At 48.4% G+C, this 19,776-nt stretch overlaps 1 protein-coding gene across 1 annotated transcript in view; it reads left to right on the top strand.

Annotated features, from left to right (window-relative positions):
- LOC144115058 (sushi, von Willebrand factor type A, EGF and pentraxin domain-containing protein 1-like) overlaps positions 1–19,776 on the top strand; it is a 541,580-nt gene that overhangs the window by 498,544 nt on the left and 23,260 nt on the right. Inside the window, 1 exon segment of the mRNA XM_077649191.1 lies at positions 11,280–11,483. Coding sequence (XP_077505317.1) covers positions 11,280–11,483 — 204 coding nt within the window.

Raw genomic sequence — 19,776 nt, 5'->3', positions numbered from 1 at the left:
AGAGCTGTATATGTGTTTTGTGTGCACTACTTATCTTGCGCCAAGATTTATTTCGAATTTCGATTATGAATCCGGTCAGATTATATTTCGGAAGCTACTCTAAGCGCGTCCTTCGCACTTCGTTAACCTCGCCAAAGGAAAAATAATCAGAACAGGAAGAAATGCTAATGGAAGTGGGATTTCGTCAGCATGTTACAGCACCCTCATAGTAACGGCCGGGCCTGCAACTGTGCACTTAACATTTTATTGCTGCAGTTTTAGGCAGCGGAAAAGCGCCACCCAGATAAGCCTCGGAGAGCGATGCAAACAGCTCCCATGCCGAAAGTCCATGGGAGTTGGGAACTGGACTTATTTTTGACAATGGCGTTCGCGGTACAGTGGGCGTAACCAACTTTCTGCCTGAACAGAGAAGAAACTGTTAGTAATATACGTAGAAGACAACTCCCTGTGTGACACCACGATCGAATTTCCGCATTATTTTTACATCTTTCTTGTATTTAACTTTTTTTTCTCCGCCATTATCTTACTGTTATTCTCTCCCATAACTCTTCCCAACACATGTCAGCGCTCTTCACGCGCCGGCTAAAATCTCAGGCCTTCCTTAAAAAGCCTCTCTCTCTCTCTCTGACGAGTTTTTATGCATCTGGCTGCAGCGCGGCCATGTGGCCAGTTCCCCATGGAACTGATTGGAGTCAATGAAAAAGTTGGTCCTAAAACCACTTGAAAATCAGCCATGTAATAGATGTCTCAGTTAATTGGCTTAAAGGCAGATGATACACGTGATAAAGAGCTCTGAACACAAACCTTTACGCGTAAAGGAACGCTTGCATCAGCACTCCTTAGCAGGGGGTTAGTGGAGCCGAAGGAAGCTAGGGAGACGTGTCGGGGAGTGGAGTGACGAAGCCGCCGCGGTGGCTCAGTGGTTATGGTGCTCGGCTGCTGACACGAAAGACGCGGGTTCGATCCCGGCCGCGGGGGTCGAATTTCGATGGAGGCGAAATTCTAGAGGCCCGTGTACTGTGCAATATCAGTGCACGTTACATAACCCCAGGTGGTCGAAATTTCCGGAGCCCTTCACTACGGCGCCCCTCACAGCCTGAGTCGCTTTGGGACGTTAAATCACCATAAACCGTGGAGTGATGGAGGGGAAGCCCCATCCGGGCCAAGTACGTGTAGTGGCGTTTGCTTTCGGATGAAGATTCAATTAATGTGAAATATTGACAGAAGAGTATAGGTTTGGCTTGCTTTTCAACAGACGAGCTGCTTTTATGACCTGTGCTGTCAAGTTCGATAGAATATGGAGGGGAAGCCCCATCCGGGTCAAGTACGTGTAGTGGCGTTTGTTTTCGGATAAAGAATCAATTAATGTGAAATATTGACAGAACAGTCGGTTCGGCTTCCTTTTCAACAGACGAACTGCTTGTATGATCTGTGCTGTCAAGTTCGATGGAATATGGAGGGGAAGCCCCATCCGGGCCAAGTACGTGTAGTGGCGTTTGTTTTCAGATAAAGGTTCGATTAATGTGAAATATTGACGGAACAGTCGGTTCGGCTTCCTTTTCAGCAGATGAACTGCTTGTATGATCTGTGCTGTCAAGTTCGATGGAATATGGAGGGGAAGCCCCATCCGGGCTAAGTACGTGTAGTGGCGTTTGTTTTCAGATAAAGGTTCGATTAATGTGAAATATTGACGGAACAGTCGGTTCGGCTTCCTTTTCAGCAGACGAGCTGCTTGTATGATCTGTGCTGTCAAGTTCGATGGAATACGCCAATGAGTCTGTGAGACCAAGGCACACAGCTTTACCGGAACTCATTCAGACATCACTATGTGTGGGCGTTAAAATCAATGCACTTCTTCTGGGCCAAGTGTTTTAACGGGACTGTTAGCTTCCTGCAACCCGCTTTTGCACCTAAGGAAATTGAATTTTTTAAGTGATGGTCCTGGAGTTCCTTTGGTGAACTCGTACTCGTTCCTGGTGGGCGCATCTGTGTCGCATGGCTGCGGCGTGCGCAGGCCTTTGTATATCCTTCAATAATGTCTCACACATAATACACCTTTGCTGTGGTTGCATGTTAGGTAAAAAAAAATACATCGAGTTTTCTCTCCGCCGAAACCTACTCGTGCAGCGCAAAATGCAGTGTGGCGACATCTAGCGTGAGGTTGCACGATGCTTTACGAAGCGCTGCGTTTCGAGTGAACATTGCATGAAATAGACCGATTGTGTTGAAAGTTTTACTGCGCCACTGCTGCCGCGGTGGATGCCGGAAGTTGCAATCCTCAGCAGACGTGCACGACAATCATGCTTGCATGAGGAGATTATGAAGACAGGAAAGGCGCCGTAGCGCACGCGGCAACGCTTCGAATTTACACGGTACAGTTTGTTTCCGGGCCGACGTCAGTTTATTTGTAAGTGTGAATACACTTAGAAAGAACCTGGAATTTTCACTAAAGGGTTTATGTCTGCTGTAGAAAAGAGTGTCACATTGCGGTAAATAAGTATGTCTGAGGGCTACAGCCTCCGTACATTTCCTAACTCAGAGCCTTACCAACTTTTACCCTCTCTGTGCGTAGTGAAAAGTGCCCACGGGCGAAAAGGGATACGTACACTAATTACAAAATACAAAAGCTAAGCAAGTTCGCGACACTCGCGCGCAAGTGTCCGGCAGTGATAACCACTGCCCATATCCGTCGTCGTCGCTTCGGCGCTCTCGATGCCTGCGACGCGCTTTTGTTCTTTGCCGCATTTTCCTTTTGCCGCTGCTTTCGACTCCCTTCTGTTCGCTCGTGGCAGTGATAGGGGCGTAGTTGGTGCTAGATGACGGGAGCGTGCACTTCCCTCCTTTTCTTTACTCACTGAGCCATTTTCTTCTGCTACTTGAAAAGCCACTGTGCGGTGGCTGTGTCGCCAAGTTTTGGCACCGCCCCACAGGTGGCGTTGGGTCCGTGAAGCGATGAACCAGTGACGAACACGAAATCGCCAGACGTACTCTGGAAGCGCGAAGTGGAGGCCGACAATGCATAGCTGCATTAGGAAGGGAACTCCGCGAACATTAGAGAGCATTCTCTCAAGGTAATTAAATGATTTATTTTTCCTCGCCATAGCGGTATTGTGGGCAGATAAGTCCGTCATAACAGTGAAATGCAGTAAGAGTTTACCCGAAAACTAATAAAACTGTAGAGACGAAGTGGCCTAAAAATATTCGGGCTGAAAAAGTTATCTTTCTCGCATGCCTTCATCAGCGCGGTCCTCTTCAAAAAATTCAGGGGACACTTTGTTGACCTAAAGTGCGGTGAGGCGAAAGCCTTTAGAGCGGTGTTGCTGCTTGTGTCACTGATGTGTGGTTAAGATGTTAATTAAGTACACAGTTGCTTGCGAATCTTAAATACCGGAGACACTGGAGGGCATTTGGGAGGCATCCACTTGATTCGACGCCTTTCTGCAAACACTCTCCAGCGTCCTAGAGAAGGAGAACTACGCATTCGCTGGCAGGAAGTAGCGTAGTCGTTAGCACGCTCAGCTGCGGAACGGAAGGATGGTGGTTCGAGTCCCATCGAGCACAGAGATACTTTTTCTTATTGAGTTGAAGAGTGTCACGGACGGACGGACGGACGGACACCGCGAGTATGAGCCATTAAAGGCTTTCGCCTTAATATCATTGACATACAAAAGGAAAAGCAGAGGGCCCAAAAAAACACTTCCTTGGGGAACACCGGATGAAACTGGAAGAGAGCCCGAACGTTGTCCACCCACTTCAACAAACTGTTTGCGGTCTTTTAAGTATGCAATAATCCATGTTACTAAAATATCAGGAATGCCAATTTCTTTTATTTTAAAAATTAGTTTGTCATGAGGAACTTTGTCATATGCCTTGCTACAATCCAAAAATATTGCATCAATTTGGCCTTTGTTATTTATATCTTGGTGTCTTCTTTTATAAGCTTTGTAGAAAAAGAAATGCAGTTTTTGAGCCAATCGTGAGAGATCTCAAGGGCGAAACTTCCTTCCTAAGCTGCCTGCGCAGGGACTTAAGGACACTGCGCCACTTTTTAAGGCGAAAGCCTTTAATGGCTCATACTCGCGGTGTCCGTCCGTCCATCCGTGACTCTTCAACTCGATAAGAAAAAAATCTGTGCAAGATGGGATTCGAACCACCACCCATCCGCAGCAGAGCGTGCTAACGACTACGCTACTTCCTGCCAACGCATATGTAGTTCTCCTTGTCTAGGACGCTGGAGAGTGTTTGCAGAATTGCGTCGAATCAGATGGCTGCTTCCCAAATGCCCTCGAGTGTCTCCAGTATTTGAGATTCACAAACAATTATGTACTTAATTAACATCTCAACCACACATCAGTGACACAAGCAGCAACACCGCGCTAAAGGCTTTCGCCTCACCGCACTTTAGGTCAACAAAGTTCCCCCCTGAATTTTTTTTTTTGCTTTACCCCGTTGCGCAATTTTTTTTTTCCCCTTACGCACCAAAACGTACTCTTCCCCTTTGGTGTGATATTCAATGCGTTAATACTGTGAAGTGGCGCCAGTAATTGCGATCATAACGCTCTCAAGCACCCCATATATCGAAAGAGCAATTCCACGCAGATTTAGCGTTAAAAATTTTTTTTAAAAAAGCAAACAGGCGAAATCAGCATGATTGACATCAAAAGCCACTGCGTAAGTTAGTTTTGCCCATTGTGCGCACGTGACAAGTAACTTGTGGACAGGCGCTGAAGAAAGAAGTTCGACCGCGATTGGTCAGCTCCAAATCTTGCAGAAATTTTGCCCCTCAGAAATTTTCCTCTGCCGGCTCAGCTTTTGCGGACAGCCACCGAGAACCCATGTGAAACCCCGTGAAAGTTGGTGTTGTTTGTGAGCACGAAATTTGAGGAAGGCTCGAAAAATTATTTTGATCGGTTGTTTCATAAGCCACCCAAACAGATATCATTTGTGTTGGCTGCATGCCCGTTCAGCTGAGCGCTGTGCGGAAAAACAAGCGTTTTCTTAGTAAGCTGTTTGCATGATTTCGGCGACTTTTCGAACTGACCGCGAACTATATGTGCTTCAAGCACTTTCTTGTAAAAAAAAAGCGCAAAAACCATTAACATATATTTTAAGGTGCGCGGTCTAGAACATTGCTGGGAAATACTGTGTTAATTTTCGCTTTTGCATAGTCTATTTACAAAAGTTCCCTGTAAGGTACGTTGTTTTTCGTAGTTCAGAGCCGACACTTCGGTGATGTATCCAAATCTATGAACTCCGGTAGAGAAGTTGCTTACATTCGCCTTGATCCACGAGGTGCACAACGAATGTTTGCGAAACTCGTCACTTTTTTCGGCATCCGAAAGAATTTATTTTTCATTTTGGTTGACGAGGTATTCCGCTCACTGAGCATTCGCCTCGTGGTTGCACAGGCCCTTTCGAAGTAATCTTTCATTGCACCGAAGCTGCCACGCTTTCATCGACTGAGCACTGAATTACGAAAAGGCATCAACTGCGCGCATAGCTTCCATAGGACACGCTTCCCAAATCCAATGCAGTATAGAGGTAACATACAACGATCACTCCAAAAGTTTTGAGATGTGGGAAACTGGTAGTAGAAAGCTAGTGTTTGTCGATGAAGCCTTACCCTTTCCAGAAGGTCCTCTTCCGCTTGGACCACACTTGGTCCGCAGTATGTGGCTATATAAAAGAATAAATACCGAAACCTCTGCTGCATAGCACAGCGCCTCTCAGCATCAGCCACGGGCAGGGGTAAGTTGAGACACGTCGCACTGTTTGTGGCCCACGCCGTAGACCTAGACAGGCGTGATTTTTTTTTATTTAGGATGGTTTGCAAATTTAAAATACATTAAATATAAGTCAAAGTTTCTTGATCAGCTTTCACATGCCTTTGGAGGAAGTGCACCGTCACACGCAACTGTTTTTGGTATGGCATGTGCTGTTTTAACGTCCGAAAGCTGCACATGAACTGTGGGAGACTCCGTAGTGGAGGGCTCCGGATTAATTTTGAGCACGTGGGGATTATTTAGGCTGCACGGACATCGCACAACACAGGGGCGTTTTTTCACCGAAATGAGACCACCGCAGCTGGAATTCGATCCCGCGACCTTGGGCTCAGCAGCCGAACTCTGTAACCACTCAGCCACCGCGGCGAATGCAACCGCTATCCGTTAGGTGCGTCAAGACGTCGAGAGCACTGGCACACTATTGATGTCAGTGGCGGAAAAAATCATCACAGCTGTGGAAAAGCTCGTTAGACAGAACGCTAGATTGGTACATGGTACAAGGGGACCTTATAAATACTCCGCCAAGTCATTCAGCTCTTCTTCACGAATATCTTTGTTCTAAAAATTGCTTCATGTCGCAGGGTGCTACGAAATTCGGCTGCGGCTGAAAAGCCAGGCACAGGTGGAATGGATCCGTAAGATGCGGCACAGATTTTAAAGCTGTGACTCTCGGCGTGCAGTACACTCGTGACTGGCGATGACTGAAAACCAAGGGCCCACCGTTTATTTGGGTCTTTCCTGAGAAATTTTTCCGCTAAAGGTCGAAACGCCAAGGGGCGTTAGAAAACAAGCGCTGGAACTTTGTTTTAAAACAAGTGTCGCTTTGAAAAACCAGAGGCCTGCAGTAACCCTGGAATGAAACATCAACGTTTTCTTACCAGAGCACTCCTAGGAAATCGAGGAGGAGCTGGCAAGAACATAACTGCGAGGAATCATGTTTCCACCGCAACAACTTATCGGCTGCGCTGCCAGAGCTACAATCTCGTTCTTGAAGGGGACCAGGAGAAGTTGATAACTCACCATCTGTAAAGCCTAGACTCCTCACCATGTGCTTCCTTTCAGCTCCCGATGGGGAAGGAAAACCTCCTTGGACGGCAACCGCAGATGTATAGAGTCATTGCGTCAGTGTTGTCCGCAACACGCAGTGGTGCTAATAATTCCAGGAGTGATTTAGGAGACTGGGTAGTTGTATGGAATGCTAGAGAGGCTGTAGTTCAAGAATTTCCAACAGTTGTGACAGGCATATCTACAATCAGTGACGAGTGTCTCAAAACATTTTGTTGCCGTCGTAGTGCAATCAGCCAGAAGCACCAACTTCACGTGGTTTGCGTAAAAAACACATTTCAGTTGCCTATCTGGGACACTGTTATAACTTGAAGTGGTGCATTAACAGTGTCCTGGTAAGCATACCAACCATGTCCCGTTTCAATACACGAACGTGCTGGTGTCAATACCCCGCTAAAGAAAAAAGAAAACTTTACCACGTGCTGTTATGAGTCTAATTCATTTTCTACAGATAGAGTTCTGCGTTTTCCGAACTAATCTTCGGGCAAATCCGGAAGATGTTTATTTGGAGTTTATCTGTTTCAAGAAATTCAAAAATTATCGGAGTTTTCAATTTCTAATAAGAATATGTCGAGTTGTTCGGAATTTTTTTATTCAATTCCAAGCTTCAAGCAGGAGTCTTCTTAAACACCACGCTATTAAAAAAACAGCTAGCATCACAACCAATGCATGGCTCTTTACAAGCTCTAATATATACGAGCCTGCTTTCAAATTTTTGATCTCTTGACGATTTGTAACCAGCGATGGTTTGCGCTGGCCAGCTACTCAGCACTCCATGGAAGGTAAAGGAGATGAAAGAGGACAAAAAATTCTGCCAGAAGGAAGAAAGGAGAGGTGCATATATACAAAACGTGGAGTTAAAGTTTCGAAAGGCGCCGAGGCCATAACGAGTAGGAAACGGCTGCGCCGTGCTCATGTACAGTACACGAGGTACTCGCTGTCACCATTAGTTCCATTTTTCACTGCAACGAGACGATCCACTCCTGTCTGTCGAGAGTGGTGCTCTCTACAAGCAGCGTTTTCCTGTTCACAAAAGCTCCTGCCAGGTTATCGCAGTGCAAATGTCGCCATATCATAGCAAGGAAAGCGTAGAGATGCGAAAAAAAAAAACGGCTTGTTCTACGTGAAGCTCACAACGGGTAGCAAGCTGTGGAAATAAATTAGGCTTACCCATACCAAACTGACTGCCGGTTGCTGTAGGTATCCCGTTTTGCAAAATTTTTAATGCAACGTACACGCTGCAGTAGGGGCATTATGAAGCGGTTCGTATCATATTAACCGATGTTAATAAGTCCGTCCTTATACGTAGCGTAGTTTCTGTCGTGATAGCGCAATCGCGTATGAACTGCACCTACCAGCCGTGCCAACTGTAACAACAGCATGGTTTCCTGATATCAGTGCCTTGCACGGTGTCCGGCGCAGTCGAAATTCGGGAGTGCAGTACGTTAGCGCAAATATAGGGCGCTGTGGCACTCACTTCACAAGGACAGCATGCTTTTTGAAAGGACACTGAATACAACTCCATAAAAGTTTTGTTCTTAGTAAAAATCGGTTGTTTCGCTCTTCGTGACTATGTTGGTGCTCGTTCAACGGCAAAATCCGCACTTGATGCTGTGAAAATTGTATTTATAAAGGAACATTTTCCCCTCCACTCGATTAAGTTCAGTCTAGTGACGTAAACAGCGAAAATGGCTTCGTGATCACCGTTTGGAAGTGAATGGTGGAGGAGCCGAGCCTCAGAGATTCGCTCGAAACGATCATGACGTCATCCCTGTCTGCTTGCGAAAACGGCCAGTGGTGGCTATAACTGTATTTCGTTTTTTCTTTGTTTTATTTTCTAAATGAACGCTCTGTTTTCAGTAACAGTGCCTTTTTTTTCTTCAACCCGCCGCAGTGAGTCAGTGGTTATGGCGTCAGGCAGCTGATCCCAAGGTCACAGGATCGATCTTGGCCGCGGCGACCGTATTTCGATGGAGGCGTAATACAAAAGACGCCGGTGTGCTGTGCAATGTCAGCGCACGTTAAAGAACCACAGGTGGTCTAAATTAATCCTGAGCCCTCCACTACGGCGTCGCTCGTACCCTGAGTCGCTGCGCGATGTTAAAACCCCACAATCAATTATCTTTTTCGTTAGAACACTGTACGCTATCGATGCAGGCTAATTCAGTTTTTTCGCAATGTCTCTTTAAAATCCACAAACTTACGCGTCAGTGAGCTTTCATCACAGAACCGTGTTCATTTGGCACTTGCGGACTTCGGAGCCGAAGTGTGGAAGTGATCGTGTTTTTGACATGCCTGTGAGCGCTGAGGTATGCCGACCTTGCTTGCATGTGAGATGCTGCGGTTAGCTTTGATCTTCACCGTCCCAGGGCGCCTCATTCGGTTCCAAGCTAGACCGCCACCTGCACCCCGCCCTGCCTCCTTGCCCGCCTCACTTTTGCCCCGCCTTGTTTGCATAAAGAACTACTGAACTTCAATGCACTTCATTTTTTTTTATCATTCCGTGTAGCTATTGCATTCTAGATGGGGCGCCACCGCAGTTTTCCTACTAACTGGAATGCATGCATTTTAAGAGTAACACCTGAAGCGTGGCACACATTGTAGTGGACTGTGCTCGAATGCGACAGCAGAATTTGCCGACATGTTGCGAACATAAGAGGACAGAGGCAGAACAAGGTTTATTTTTGGAGGGAAAGGAATTGTATAAATATGCTCCTTGCAAAACCGTTGAGTACTTCTGCAAGTGCTACTGTCCTGGACGCAGCAAAGCAAGGCACCATTATCACACTGAGGAGAAAGAGTCGGAAAGAAAGGGATATGCACAGATACATGTGTACCGTATTATTCAGGGGTGTGTCGGGGCTCCACAAATTAAAACTCGCTGGTACGCGTGTTCGGCAAGAGTCTGGAACACACGGCGCGTGTTTTTTTTTGTTTTTTATTAGCTGCTACTGTGGTAAGCTTGCAGGTGCAGCCGGAAACCTTCTGACATCGCTGCCAAACCGTGAAATCTACAGGGTGATTTTTTTTTACCTTTACAGATTTTATACCTGTGAGAGATACGTCGGTGCGGTCTGCTTAGCTATATTGCACAGCAAGGCGGGCATTATGCATACGCCATCTGAAGCAATAATTAAACGATTAATTAACTAAAATTAACTGCTAAATTTTTTTGTGGGGGAGGAGAATGTTATATTTCAAAACTGATAGCTGTCAACATCGAAGGTGGGCTGTGCTTTTAAAATTTCTTAATCGGCAATGTGGTTCGAAATATCGAACGCCAAAAACGTGCATTTGAAAGCTCGTTGAGTTGGCTTTCCCGTATTGCATATTTATAAACTGATGCTTCTGGCACTTCTCATGCTTCAAATACAGGCACAGTTGGTGTATGTGATGACGCAGAAGAAGTTAACTTTATATCGGGGACGACACCACGCGCAGCGACGTCATTTTGTAATTAGGTAATGCGGGAACGCTGTGTCAACGAACTTTCTAATGCGTATTTTTGACGTGCATTATATAGAACCATACTGCCGATTAAGCAAATGCGTAAACATGGCTCACCTTCTATGTTGACGGCCATCAACTTCGCAATGTAACTTTCTCCCTAAAATCAAAAGGTTTAACAATCAATTTAAAGGGGCTGTGAAGAGGGCTCTAATAAAGTTGCGGCATGCCTGAGATATTGAAGCACGCCGCTTCACGAATAGTGTCTAGCAAAGATTTTTTAAATGCGCTTTGTAGAAGCTGAGTGATGTGTAGTTAAAATTTGAATTTCAGCCTCTTCGCGCCTTTCCCTCTCCTCTCGTCACTTTTTGCACGCTGGAAGGTAGGCGCTCCTTCGCCGACCCCCCTCTGGGAGCGGAGCTTCCCGAGCCGCCGGAGATGAGCGGCTTATTGGCCGCGGCCATGGTAGCTGCCTGACGTCTGAAAGAATCTAACCAATGGCCACCTCTCACCATGTCTACGCAGACGCGGGGGACGGAGGAGGGCGCGAGCGTGAAAAAGTCGCCGGGAAGGGCTCGCCAACTTTGACGCGTGATTGTGGGTCGTCTGCTGCGTGTAGAAGAGTATTATTTGGCTCCGGGTTTTCATGGCAACACAGTGCAGTGATTCAGTGAGTTAATGTGCTCTCCTCGGAAGGCGTTTCAGAGCCCCTTTAAGATAATAAACGTCTTATTATTCATCCACATGAGAGCACATAATGTCCACCTTGCTGTAAAATCCAGCTCAACAGACCGCAACGGCGTATCTTTCATAGTTTAAAATCATCCTCTATAGCTGCAGCGGCTGCAGGCGCATTCGCCCACTGAAATTCCCAGCAAGTCGGGTAGCGCTTGGAATCGCGTCCACACAACGATCGCAGCATGTTCACATATCGGGCGGTCGTCGTGACGGCTTGTCCTCACCCCCACCCGTCGGTCCTTGCAGCCACGTGCAACCTGCCCGAAGTGCCCCACGGCTCGTTCCGGGAGCTGACGACGGAGCGGCCGCTGGACCCGGAGGAGCTGATCGGCCACGGCACCCTGGTGGAGCTGGTGTGCGCCCGCGGCTTCCAGGTGCAGGGGCAGCCGGAGCTGCGCTGCTGGGAGGGAGAGTGGACGCCCCCAGGACTGCTGCCAGAGTGCTTGCCCGGTTCGTGACTGCTGCACCACAGCCATATGCATGCGCACACCGGCAGGGGACCATGGCAGACAGTTCGCACTCCATTCTTTGCCAGAGGTCCCCACGAGCGACCACCCCTTTCTCAAGCGGTGTCTCGCAGCGAATAGTAGCCATTTTTTTTTATTTACAGGCGCATCAGCTCCCCTGATCGTTTACGAAATCGTGTATTATCGAGAACAAAAAATCTCCAAGAACCATGAGCAGACGTACGCTTGCATTGTTTGCTGATGATTTTCGACAGCTTCGTGCGGTGCTGTTCGTTTCTTGTGTGGCAGCGAAATTGGCCGAGCTCCGTCGGATACTGCTCCCTGCGCGTTGGCCATCGTTCGTGCGCCCTGCAAACTTTTTTTCTGTTATACGTTTTGCGATATATTGAGGCAGAAAACTTGGACAACGCTTAAGCTACCCTTAAGTGTACAATGCCAAGCACTGCCGCTTTGTACCACAAGAACTCCAAACTATCGCACCGAACGAACGCTCCTCAGTGGTGTAGAGCGGTGCGGTGCAACCTTTGCCTGGTTGCGGCGTCCTCTCCGGCGTTTGCTGCCCCCTGCGAGAACGCGTTGCAACATGCTTGTCTCGTTTGCTTCAAGGAGGGACGCTGAAGCCAAAATGGACGTGTCTTCGTTTGGAGCAGCCCACGAGGCGCGTGGCCCGCACATTCAGAGTAGCGCGTGCCCGTTCCCATGGTAAACGGCGTGGACTCCGCAAACTGGCCAGTTAGGCGCCCATGTATTTGATAGTTGACGGTTCGACTTCCGTTTCGTGGCTGACTCAATTCGCGACTAGCAGTTTAGTGGTTGATCTTGCGCTGACTTGAACACAAGCAGCCACACACCTGTTCGGCAATTCACAATCTTTGCGCAGGGCATCGCCTCACTCAGGCAAGGCAGTGCGTCGTTTTTCATAACCCTCCTATGTGTGACGAGTGATGTGTGTGACGGATGCGGTGCAGTGGAAACACTAGAACATCTGCTCCTTCGCTGCTCCGCGTTCGCCGATGCTCGTCGCGATATGCTCGCGGCCTATAGGGCGCAGGGCATACTACCAGACTCCATCAAGACGCTATTGTGGCCGCAGGGCAGTGCGCGCACTCGTGAGCGAACTTTGGTGAGCCTCTGTGCATTCCTCGAACACACGGGCTTGACGTCCCGTCTGTTTTCCGTCAGGTAGTTACACGCAGTGACCGAACGCTCCGCGAGTTCTACCTTGAACGATTAATAACTGGACGCCCCACTCCAGTTGTAACCTACACAGTGCTGTGCGCGTGTGTGATTTAATTCGTCTAAAATGAACTAATCACGCGCACAACCTGGACACATTACTTATTGTGTAAATAGTTTCTACATATTACTTCTCCCCCTGTCCTCTATTCCTGTCCCCTCACCTCTTTCATTTCATTTCTCCATTCTGCCTGCTGTCCTTTATTTCCGCTGCCCCAGCTCAGGTGCTTCAGTATCGATGGCAGATGCCGGGGCTAGCAAAAATCTTTTCCTTCCTTTTTACTATTATTTTTAATAAAACCACTACCACCACCATGTGTGCCACCTGAAATGTGGCCAGTGGGCAGGCCCGTGCACTTTCCTTTTCATTCTTCCTGACAGCAATAGCAGCAGCAGCAGCAGCATGAAACGGGGAGGGGGTGCTGAGGTATCTGCCTGCTACGGCATCCACCGCGCACTCGTTTTTACGCAGGTGGTTGCGGTGAAAGTACTAAGCATGACGGCTATATATAAACGCGTTTAAGGAGTAATTCGCAATAGCCGGTTCAAAGATGAGCTCGACCATTCTCGTGTTCCCCCGCCGTACCCTTCTCCTGCACTTTCCACCTTACTCTTCTGCTACCTCCTCCTCCGCGCTTTTTTCATTCTTGCTCTCCCTTCGTTATCGTAGCTACGCCCACAACGACGAAGACGCGCAAGCCAGGAGTGGGCGCCTTAGAGCTGCGCTGCAAAAGCAGTTCGAGAGTAGACTTACGAAAAATTGTCTACAAAAGTAAGAGTTCAGTTCTAGTCACCCATAAGGCATGAAGCATACCGAAACGTGTGTTCAGTTTCAAGAAGTGTTGCGCCTAATATTCACTCTAACTTTGTATTTTTGTGAAATGAATTTTGCAGACGCATCTGTTAATGCGCACGGGCTCGAGAATTTTGCGGCCCAAGCTTTTATTTGCTTTGGTAACGTCTGAAGCGAAAGAAAAGGAGAGGAAATCGAGTTCCGAGAGTTAATTATGCGCGCAAGTTCCATGCGCGCCTCAGGGACCTAAGCTGAGAAACAACATCTGGAGGGAATCGCAACAAGACCAGCCAGCAGGCGCCAAACTGGAAAATGCAGACAGAGTCGGCGGCCTAAAGATGCGCCGTCTACAGTCTAGAAATGTCATCTTGCCCTCGGCTGCGCGACAACTGACGCGGATATTGTCAAGAGCTGGGAAGAGACGGGAAGTAAACAAGTTCGAAAGAACTAATTGGATTCCAGTGAAGCGGCGTCGGGCATTATCGCGAGCGCCGGAGAGTTGCTGCTTTCGCTGCGTGGGCGGGGTGGCTAAGTAATTTTGCTGGAGGCAAAGAAAGAAATTGCACTCACACGCCACCCAGCGCGTTAACGCCCCGGACCGCCGTTGTCTCGTTCTCTTCTCTGCTATGTATTTTCCTTTGTTTCTATTGGCGTTGGCAGCATGCGCTGTCAATGCCAATACGCACGATGCTTGCGCGAAAGTGTAGTCGCCGACGATCCCTCCGTCGGGAAGTCATCTGGATGCACACGCTGGAAGGTGTCCGGTGTAGTCGTTCCGCATCTACGAGGGAGCCATAAAAGAATAAAACGCTCGATGTATTATGAAAAAAAAAAGTTTAGTTCGCGAAATTAGCATATAAATAATTTATTCAGTTCTAACAAGCCCGTGGGGAAGGAAGTAGGGGAGGGGGGAGAACCAGCATCGGTGTTCCGTTTCTCGGGATACATATATTCGCGAGCCACCAGCGCACTGCGTCTTAAATTAAGCCGTGATCAAACAGTTGGATTCTCTTTTCACTCGTAGCCGTCCCGGGACCAAGAACGAAAAATATATATTTTACGCTTCGTATCATTTCCATCGACCACAGTCATTCGCATTCCGCAGTCCCGTCCTTTCTTTTCAAACCACGCCACGTTTTTAATCTCGTTAACCCGAGTGTGTGCCGTACCGAGGTGCGCGCATATGTTAAAGAGATGTTTCCGAAACGGCGCGCCTTTGTCTGCAGCTCGAATTCGAGGTGCCTTTTTCTTTTCTCCGCACCTCCCTCACATTCGTTAGCCGGCTCGTATAGCCGGAGGCTCGGCTCGGGGCTGTTTGGCGTAAGAAAGCCACTGTCGTGAGCGCTGGTTTCGCTCCGCGGGAGGTGCATGGCTCAAGACCGGCAGACGTACTCCTCCTCCGTAGTCGAGAAGGGCAAACAGCACGCGCTGTTTGACATAGGACCGGGCTGCCTCCGAGAAGGAGCGAGAGCTTTGTTTGCGCAGCGCCGACAACAGCAGCCCCTGTGGCCGTCGGCAGACGTCATTTGCCTCCCTTTCTCCCGCGCCCTAGCTGACGGGCCCGTTATTCCCTTTTCTCCTTGATCCTGAATCCTGCGCTTTTTTAGAAGACGGCGGGAAAGAGCGAGAGAAGAAATAATAAGGGGCAGGATGATATTAAAGAAGCGCGACAGACACTGACAAGCTGCGGCGAACGCAGAAGGGCGGTGTTTGCGGAAAGAAGACGACCGGAAGGAACGGGAATGAGAAAGGCATAAGGCCCCGGCCAATATGAGGGAAGCCCGTCATAATTACGACAGTCCAACCATTGGCGGTAAAGTTTTGTGGTGTACTATTTCTGAATTTATTGCTCGGCCGATGCCGATGTATATAGGCGGCAGAACCTGCGCTTCATCCGGGAGGGAGCGAACGTGCTTGCTTCGCTTTTGAAGAGCGCTGTTAAGTGCAAGTATACAACGCCGGCTAGTGCTTAGTACTTAATTAGAAAGACTCCTCAAATGTGAACTGGTTCACGACATGTCAATCGAAATGTGGAAGTGCATGGTGTGTCAAAAGTTCCTACGCCACCGTGTCGTCTCTTGAGCCGTGCAGTGGAGCATTTACGACACCCCTGTACCGCGGAATCTCTGTAGGGGATAGGAAATGTATCATTCTCCCTGCAAGGCTGTTCTGGTTAACCCTATGGGCGATATCGACTTGGCCGCCGGAGAAGGACACAGAGAATACTTATCTCGAACATACTCGAAGGCGGGGGCACGGCCCTGGCCCTCCTATCCCGGCGAAATTGGCGACTGCCGACCACGGTGTAAGAATACCATACTGAGGTGTTGACACTCTTCCCCCGCCGCGCGCGAGAGCGCCGCCCGCTCGCGGCCACAATATGTTGGGGTGGGGGGGGGGGGCCTTGGAAACCGGTCCGACCGGTCACCAACTTAGAGGGCGCTGCGAAATGGGGTCCCACGCTAGGCGGCTCGGTCCGGCGTGGCCCGGCAGTGCGCACGTGTTTTTGCCTCGTTTTGTAGTATGCGGCTGCTTGCTGTGCTGTTTTAAACAAGTTCCTTTATTTTAGACCAAGACCTTGTGTTTGGCTATCGTCGGCAGAGTAGCCCACAGCTGGTGAGTGCTGCGCTGAGTGCTGCGCAATGGAACGAAAGTGCTTCGTGCCGAACTGCAATTCGGGCTACCGGACTTGTGCGGAGCGTGTGACATTGTTCAAAGCTCCGTCCGACAATGTTCGTTTGGATAAGTGGAGACTGTCTACTGGGACACAATTGATGGTGTTCTTGACACCTACACCATTACTTTTCCATGTGATGAGCACAAGGAAGAAACAGTGGCTCAGTTGCTGCACTGCTATGTTAGCATGCGGATAAGGCAGCACTGCAGGCACGTTAACATGAGCATGAAAAAGGAGACTCAAGAAAAAAAGAAACTGGCAAAGCTTTGTTCCTCTTAGCCGCAATTTTCATCATATGTTCCTCTATGCCAAAGTGTTTGCGACTTTTTCTGCTTACGTTAGACGGAAAACTGCTGTTACCGCGCAGTGACACTGTGTATATCTTGAATATTTCACCCAGTTACTGCATTTTTTGTTTGCACTGTGCATATGGTGTGCAATAAAGTTCTGAAATTTTTCAATTCGTTTTTTTATTGTGGGAGTACATGACAGTGTGACCTTCTGAGATGGTGATTTCCTTATATTTTTTCACCTCGTGAGTTTCGAAAGCGTACTTGGCTGAACGTTGACCCCTGCATACTTGAGTCCTTCAAGAGCCATTTAGCCTCCAGTGGAAAGGAGCTTATTGAAAATTATGTCCGTTCTATGATAATATGCATCGGAATAAAAATGCCGTTTTCTCAAGCTTTCGTGTTGGGTTATGGTCCATGATCCGACGCACCCTTGCATCCCGTCTGGAACATTTCCGGCGTGAGAAAGTTTTTACCTAATACGCAGCCTCTTCACTACTTCAGTCGTAAATAGCCGCGCTATACTAGTGCGCTGCATCTTGAAAATTAGCGCACTCAGCGAAACAACGTTTGAACGATCTTCATACAGAGTGAAAAAGCAACGATAAGCGTGAAGCAAAAACTTTCTGGTGCCATAATAATCTGCCCTTGTGAACGGAAAAGGGCACGATCACCCCCACTTATATTTATTATGCTTAGATTTATGATTAGATCGAATGATTTATGAATTGAACGAGAAAGCGAAACGTGAATGAGCCATCGCGCAAGATAATCGAGTGCTGCTCGACCGAGTTCATATCATTAACTGCTTTGCACGAAATAATTTCACGCAAACAAAATTTTAAGACTGGCACACTACTAATTTTAATTCCAAGCTACGAACTTCTTTAGCGTTCTCAATTCAATTCACGCCCACAAAGCGAAAGTCGAGCTTTGGCAGTGGAATCTCAAGGCGCCAGCACCGCTCAACTGGGCCCACTGACATCGGCGCCATCTGTCGGCTTGCAGCCGAACTGCAAGGCGCGCTCCGCCGCGGCCGAGCATAATCGGGACGCTCCAGCGGGCGCAGTGTCAACACCTGAGTATTCTTGCACCGTGCTGCCGACTGACAGTTTGAGCAAAATCGGGAAGATTCGGGCAGAGAGACGCATCTTCCGCGAGCTGCGGCGGCGGCTAGCGGGGGTAACTCACCCTCAGCGGCGCTTGGAAATTTCGCGCGTGCTGCGTCGTTTAGTGCGCCTCTCGGTCAGGCTTCGAGGAGCCATGAGTAGGTAGGCCTCGCCTTACGGGGAGCCATGAAGTGCGAGCAGTGAGCGCAAGAGTTAGTTATTCAGCCAACTTGCGTAGCTGGGCATGACGTGTTGAGTCAGCTCTGATAGCTGGAAGTGAGCCGCTTGCTACTTTTGTGTGCTAGTTTTGTGACGCAGTACCGCCGTTTAAGTGTTTGTATAAAGTTCAATTTCGCCTGTTCCAGCTGTGTGCCGTCCGCCTACCCTGCTCAACTAGCTCTGTGCTGCGAGTCTTCCGCCAAATCAACCGAACTCCGGAAAAGCGGAAAAAAAAGACCGACTTTGCTCTCACCTCACCCTGAGAATCTTGGTAGCTTCATAGGCGTCTTAAGTGCCAGAATATGTATACTGCTGAAAAGCAGACCCTGTGGCCCGGGAACTTTTGACGGGCCCTATCTATACCTGTTGGCATCATTTGACGCTGCCGCGGCGGTGTGCTCAGAAATGTCAGGAGCCAGTTGGGCAAAATATTCTGCCAATGAATTATGTGCCTTACTTTTCCATACATCTCCCTTTTCGCTGCAGGCGCGGTCGGCTGCAAAAGTTTACGGGACACGGCAGTCACGAAAATAACTCTTGGCGGCTTGTCGCGAAGCGTGGAATTTAGACACGCACTGGCCGTTGCTGCTCGTACGTTGGTGGCAAAAGCAGAGTCTGCAAATACAGCATGCAATCTAAGGTTGCGTATTTAGGTGGCGAGGGAAGTCAGCTTTTCCGCGGCTGTCGCGTTCCTTAAAGGTCAATTCTTTGTGATTTCCAGTTAGTTCCCTTTCGTTTCTGTTGCGCGCGCAGGCTAACTCGTCACGACATTCAGAGCTGTCACTAAGATGCTTCTGCCTAGTGCTACATCAGCAATCGTGACTTAGTTTGCGCTTTATCGTGGTCATCTCGCCACGCATCATAAGTAGGCGACTACCGACGGGCATTTTCTACGATGCCGGCAGGTGAAATGCGGAAGTTAAACGGGTAATGAAATAAGGAAAAGGCCCAAAAATCGCCTCTTTGTTTTTCAAGCAGAAAGGGGGGGGGGGGGATGCCATACAGTTAAGAAAATCTGTATTTCGTGCAGTTACACTAGTTGAAATTTGTAATCTAATCATGCGAAACTTTACGAATGGAAGCTTGTCTGAGAGGTCCGTATGCGGGAAAAAGCAGCCTCAAAGTGCGCCTTATAATAATAATAATAATAACAATAATAATAATAATAATAATAATAATAATAATAATAATAATAATAATAATAATAATAATAATAATAATAATAATAATAATAATAATAGTAATAATAATAATAACAACAACAACAACAACCTGGCGTGCAAAGAAAAAAAAGAACCTATCTGGCCTGCCAAAGCCAGATATGACTTAAGCCTGGACTCCATGTACGCGAAAACTCACGCGAACGCGAAGGCGACGGCGGCAAGCGACGAGCGACGCCGTCGCGCGAAGCAAAATGCATGTGTCGCTTGCCGTGTCGTGTCGCTCGGATCTGCACCCACAGAAAATTTCGCTCGTCGCCCGGAAGTCCCCCACGCGACTGGCCAATCAGAGCCCCACAACGCCGTTTCCGGTTTGTCCACGGTTTCTCACGGGCACATCTCACGAAACCAGCGCGTCGTCTTGGTCATCGCCACCGTCGATAAAATATTTGGGTTTGTAGCTCAGAGCCAGACCCGCACGATTTAAATAATTAAAACAATCTACTTGTTGGGTGCGGAGGGCTAACAGCATTTGGAGCGGGCTACGCGAGCGGGCGTACTGCAGGGAGAGATGCGTGTCGAGCCGCGGGTATCGGCGCTCGATCCACCGTGCCGCTGCGCTCCAACTGTGCAGAAACACTCGCGGCGCGCATTCTCACTGGTAGATTATAGTTTGCTCACTTACATTCAGGTTGCGGCGACAGTTTATGGGAGTGTTTTTACTAAGCCGGAGTGCACAGGCACCGAACGAAAGCACACCTCCCCCGTGAACCCGTGATGTGATTTCGTCTC

This window comes from Amblyomma americanum, chromosome 1 (genome assembly GCF_052857255.1).
Source record: "Amblyomma americanum isolate KBUSLIRL-KWMA chromosome 1, ASM5285725v1, whole genome shotgun sequence".
NCBI lineage: Eukaryota > Metazoa > Arthropoda > Arachnida > Ixodida > Ixodidae > Amblyomma > Amblyomma americanum.
Note: the sequence above shows the minus strand (reverse complement) of the source record. Positions and strands in the feature narration are given on the sequence as shown.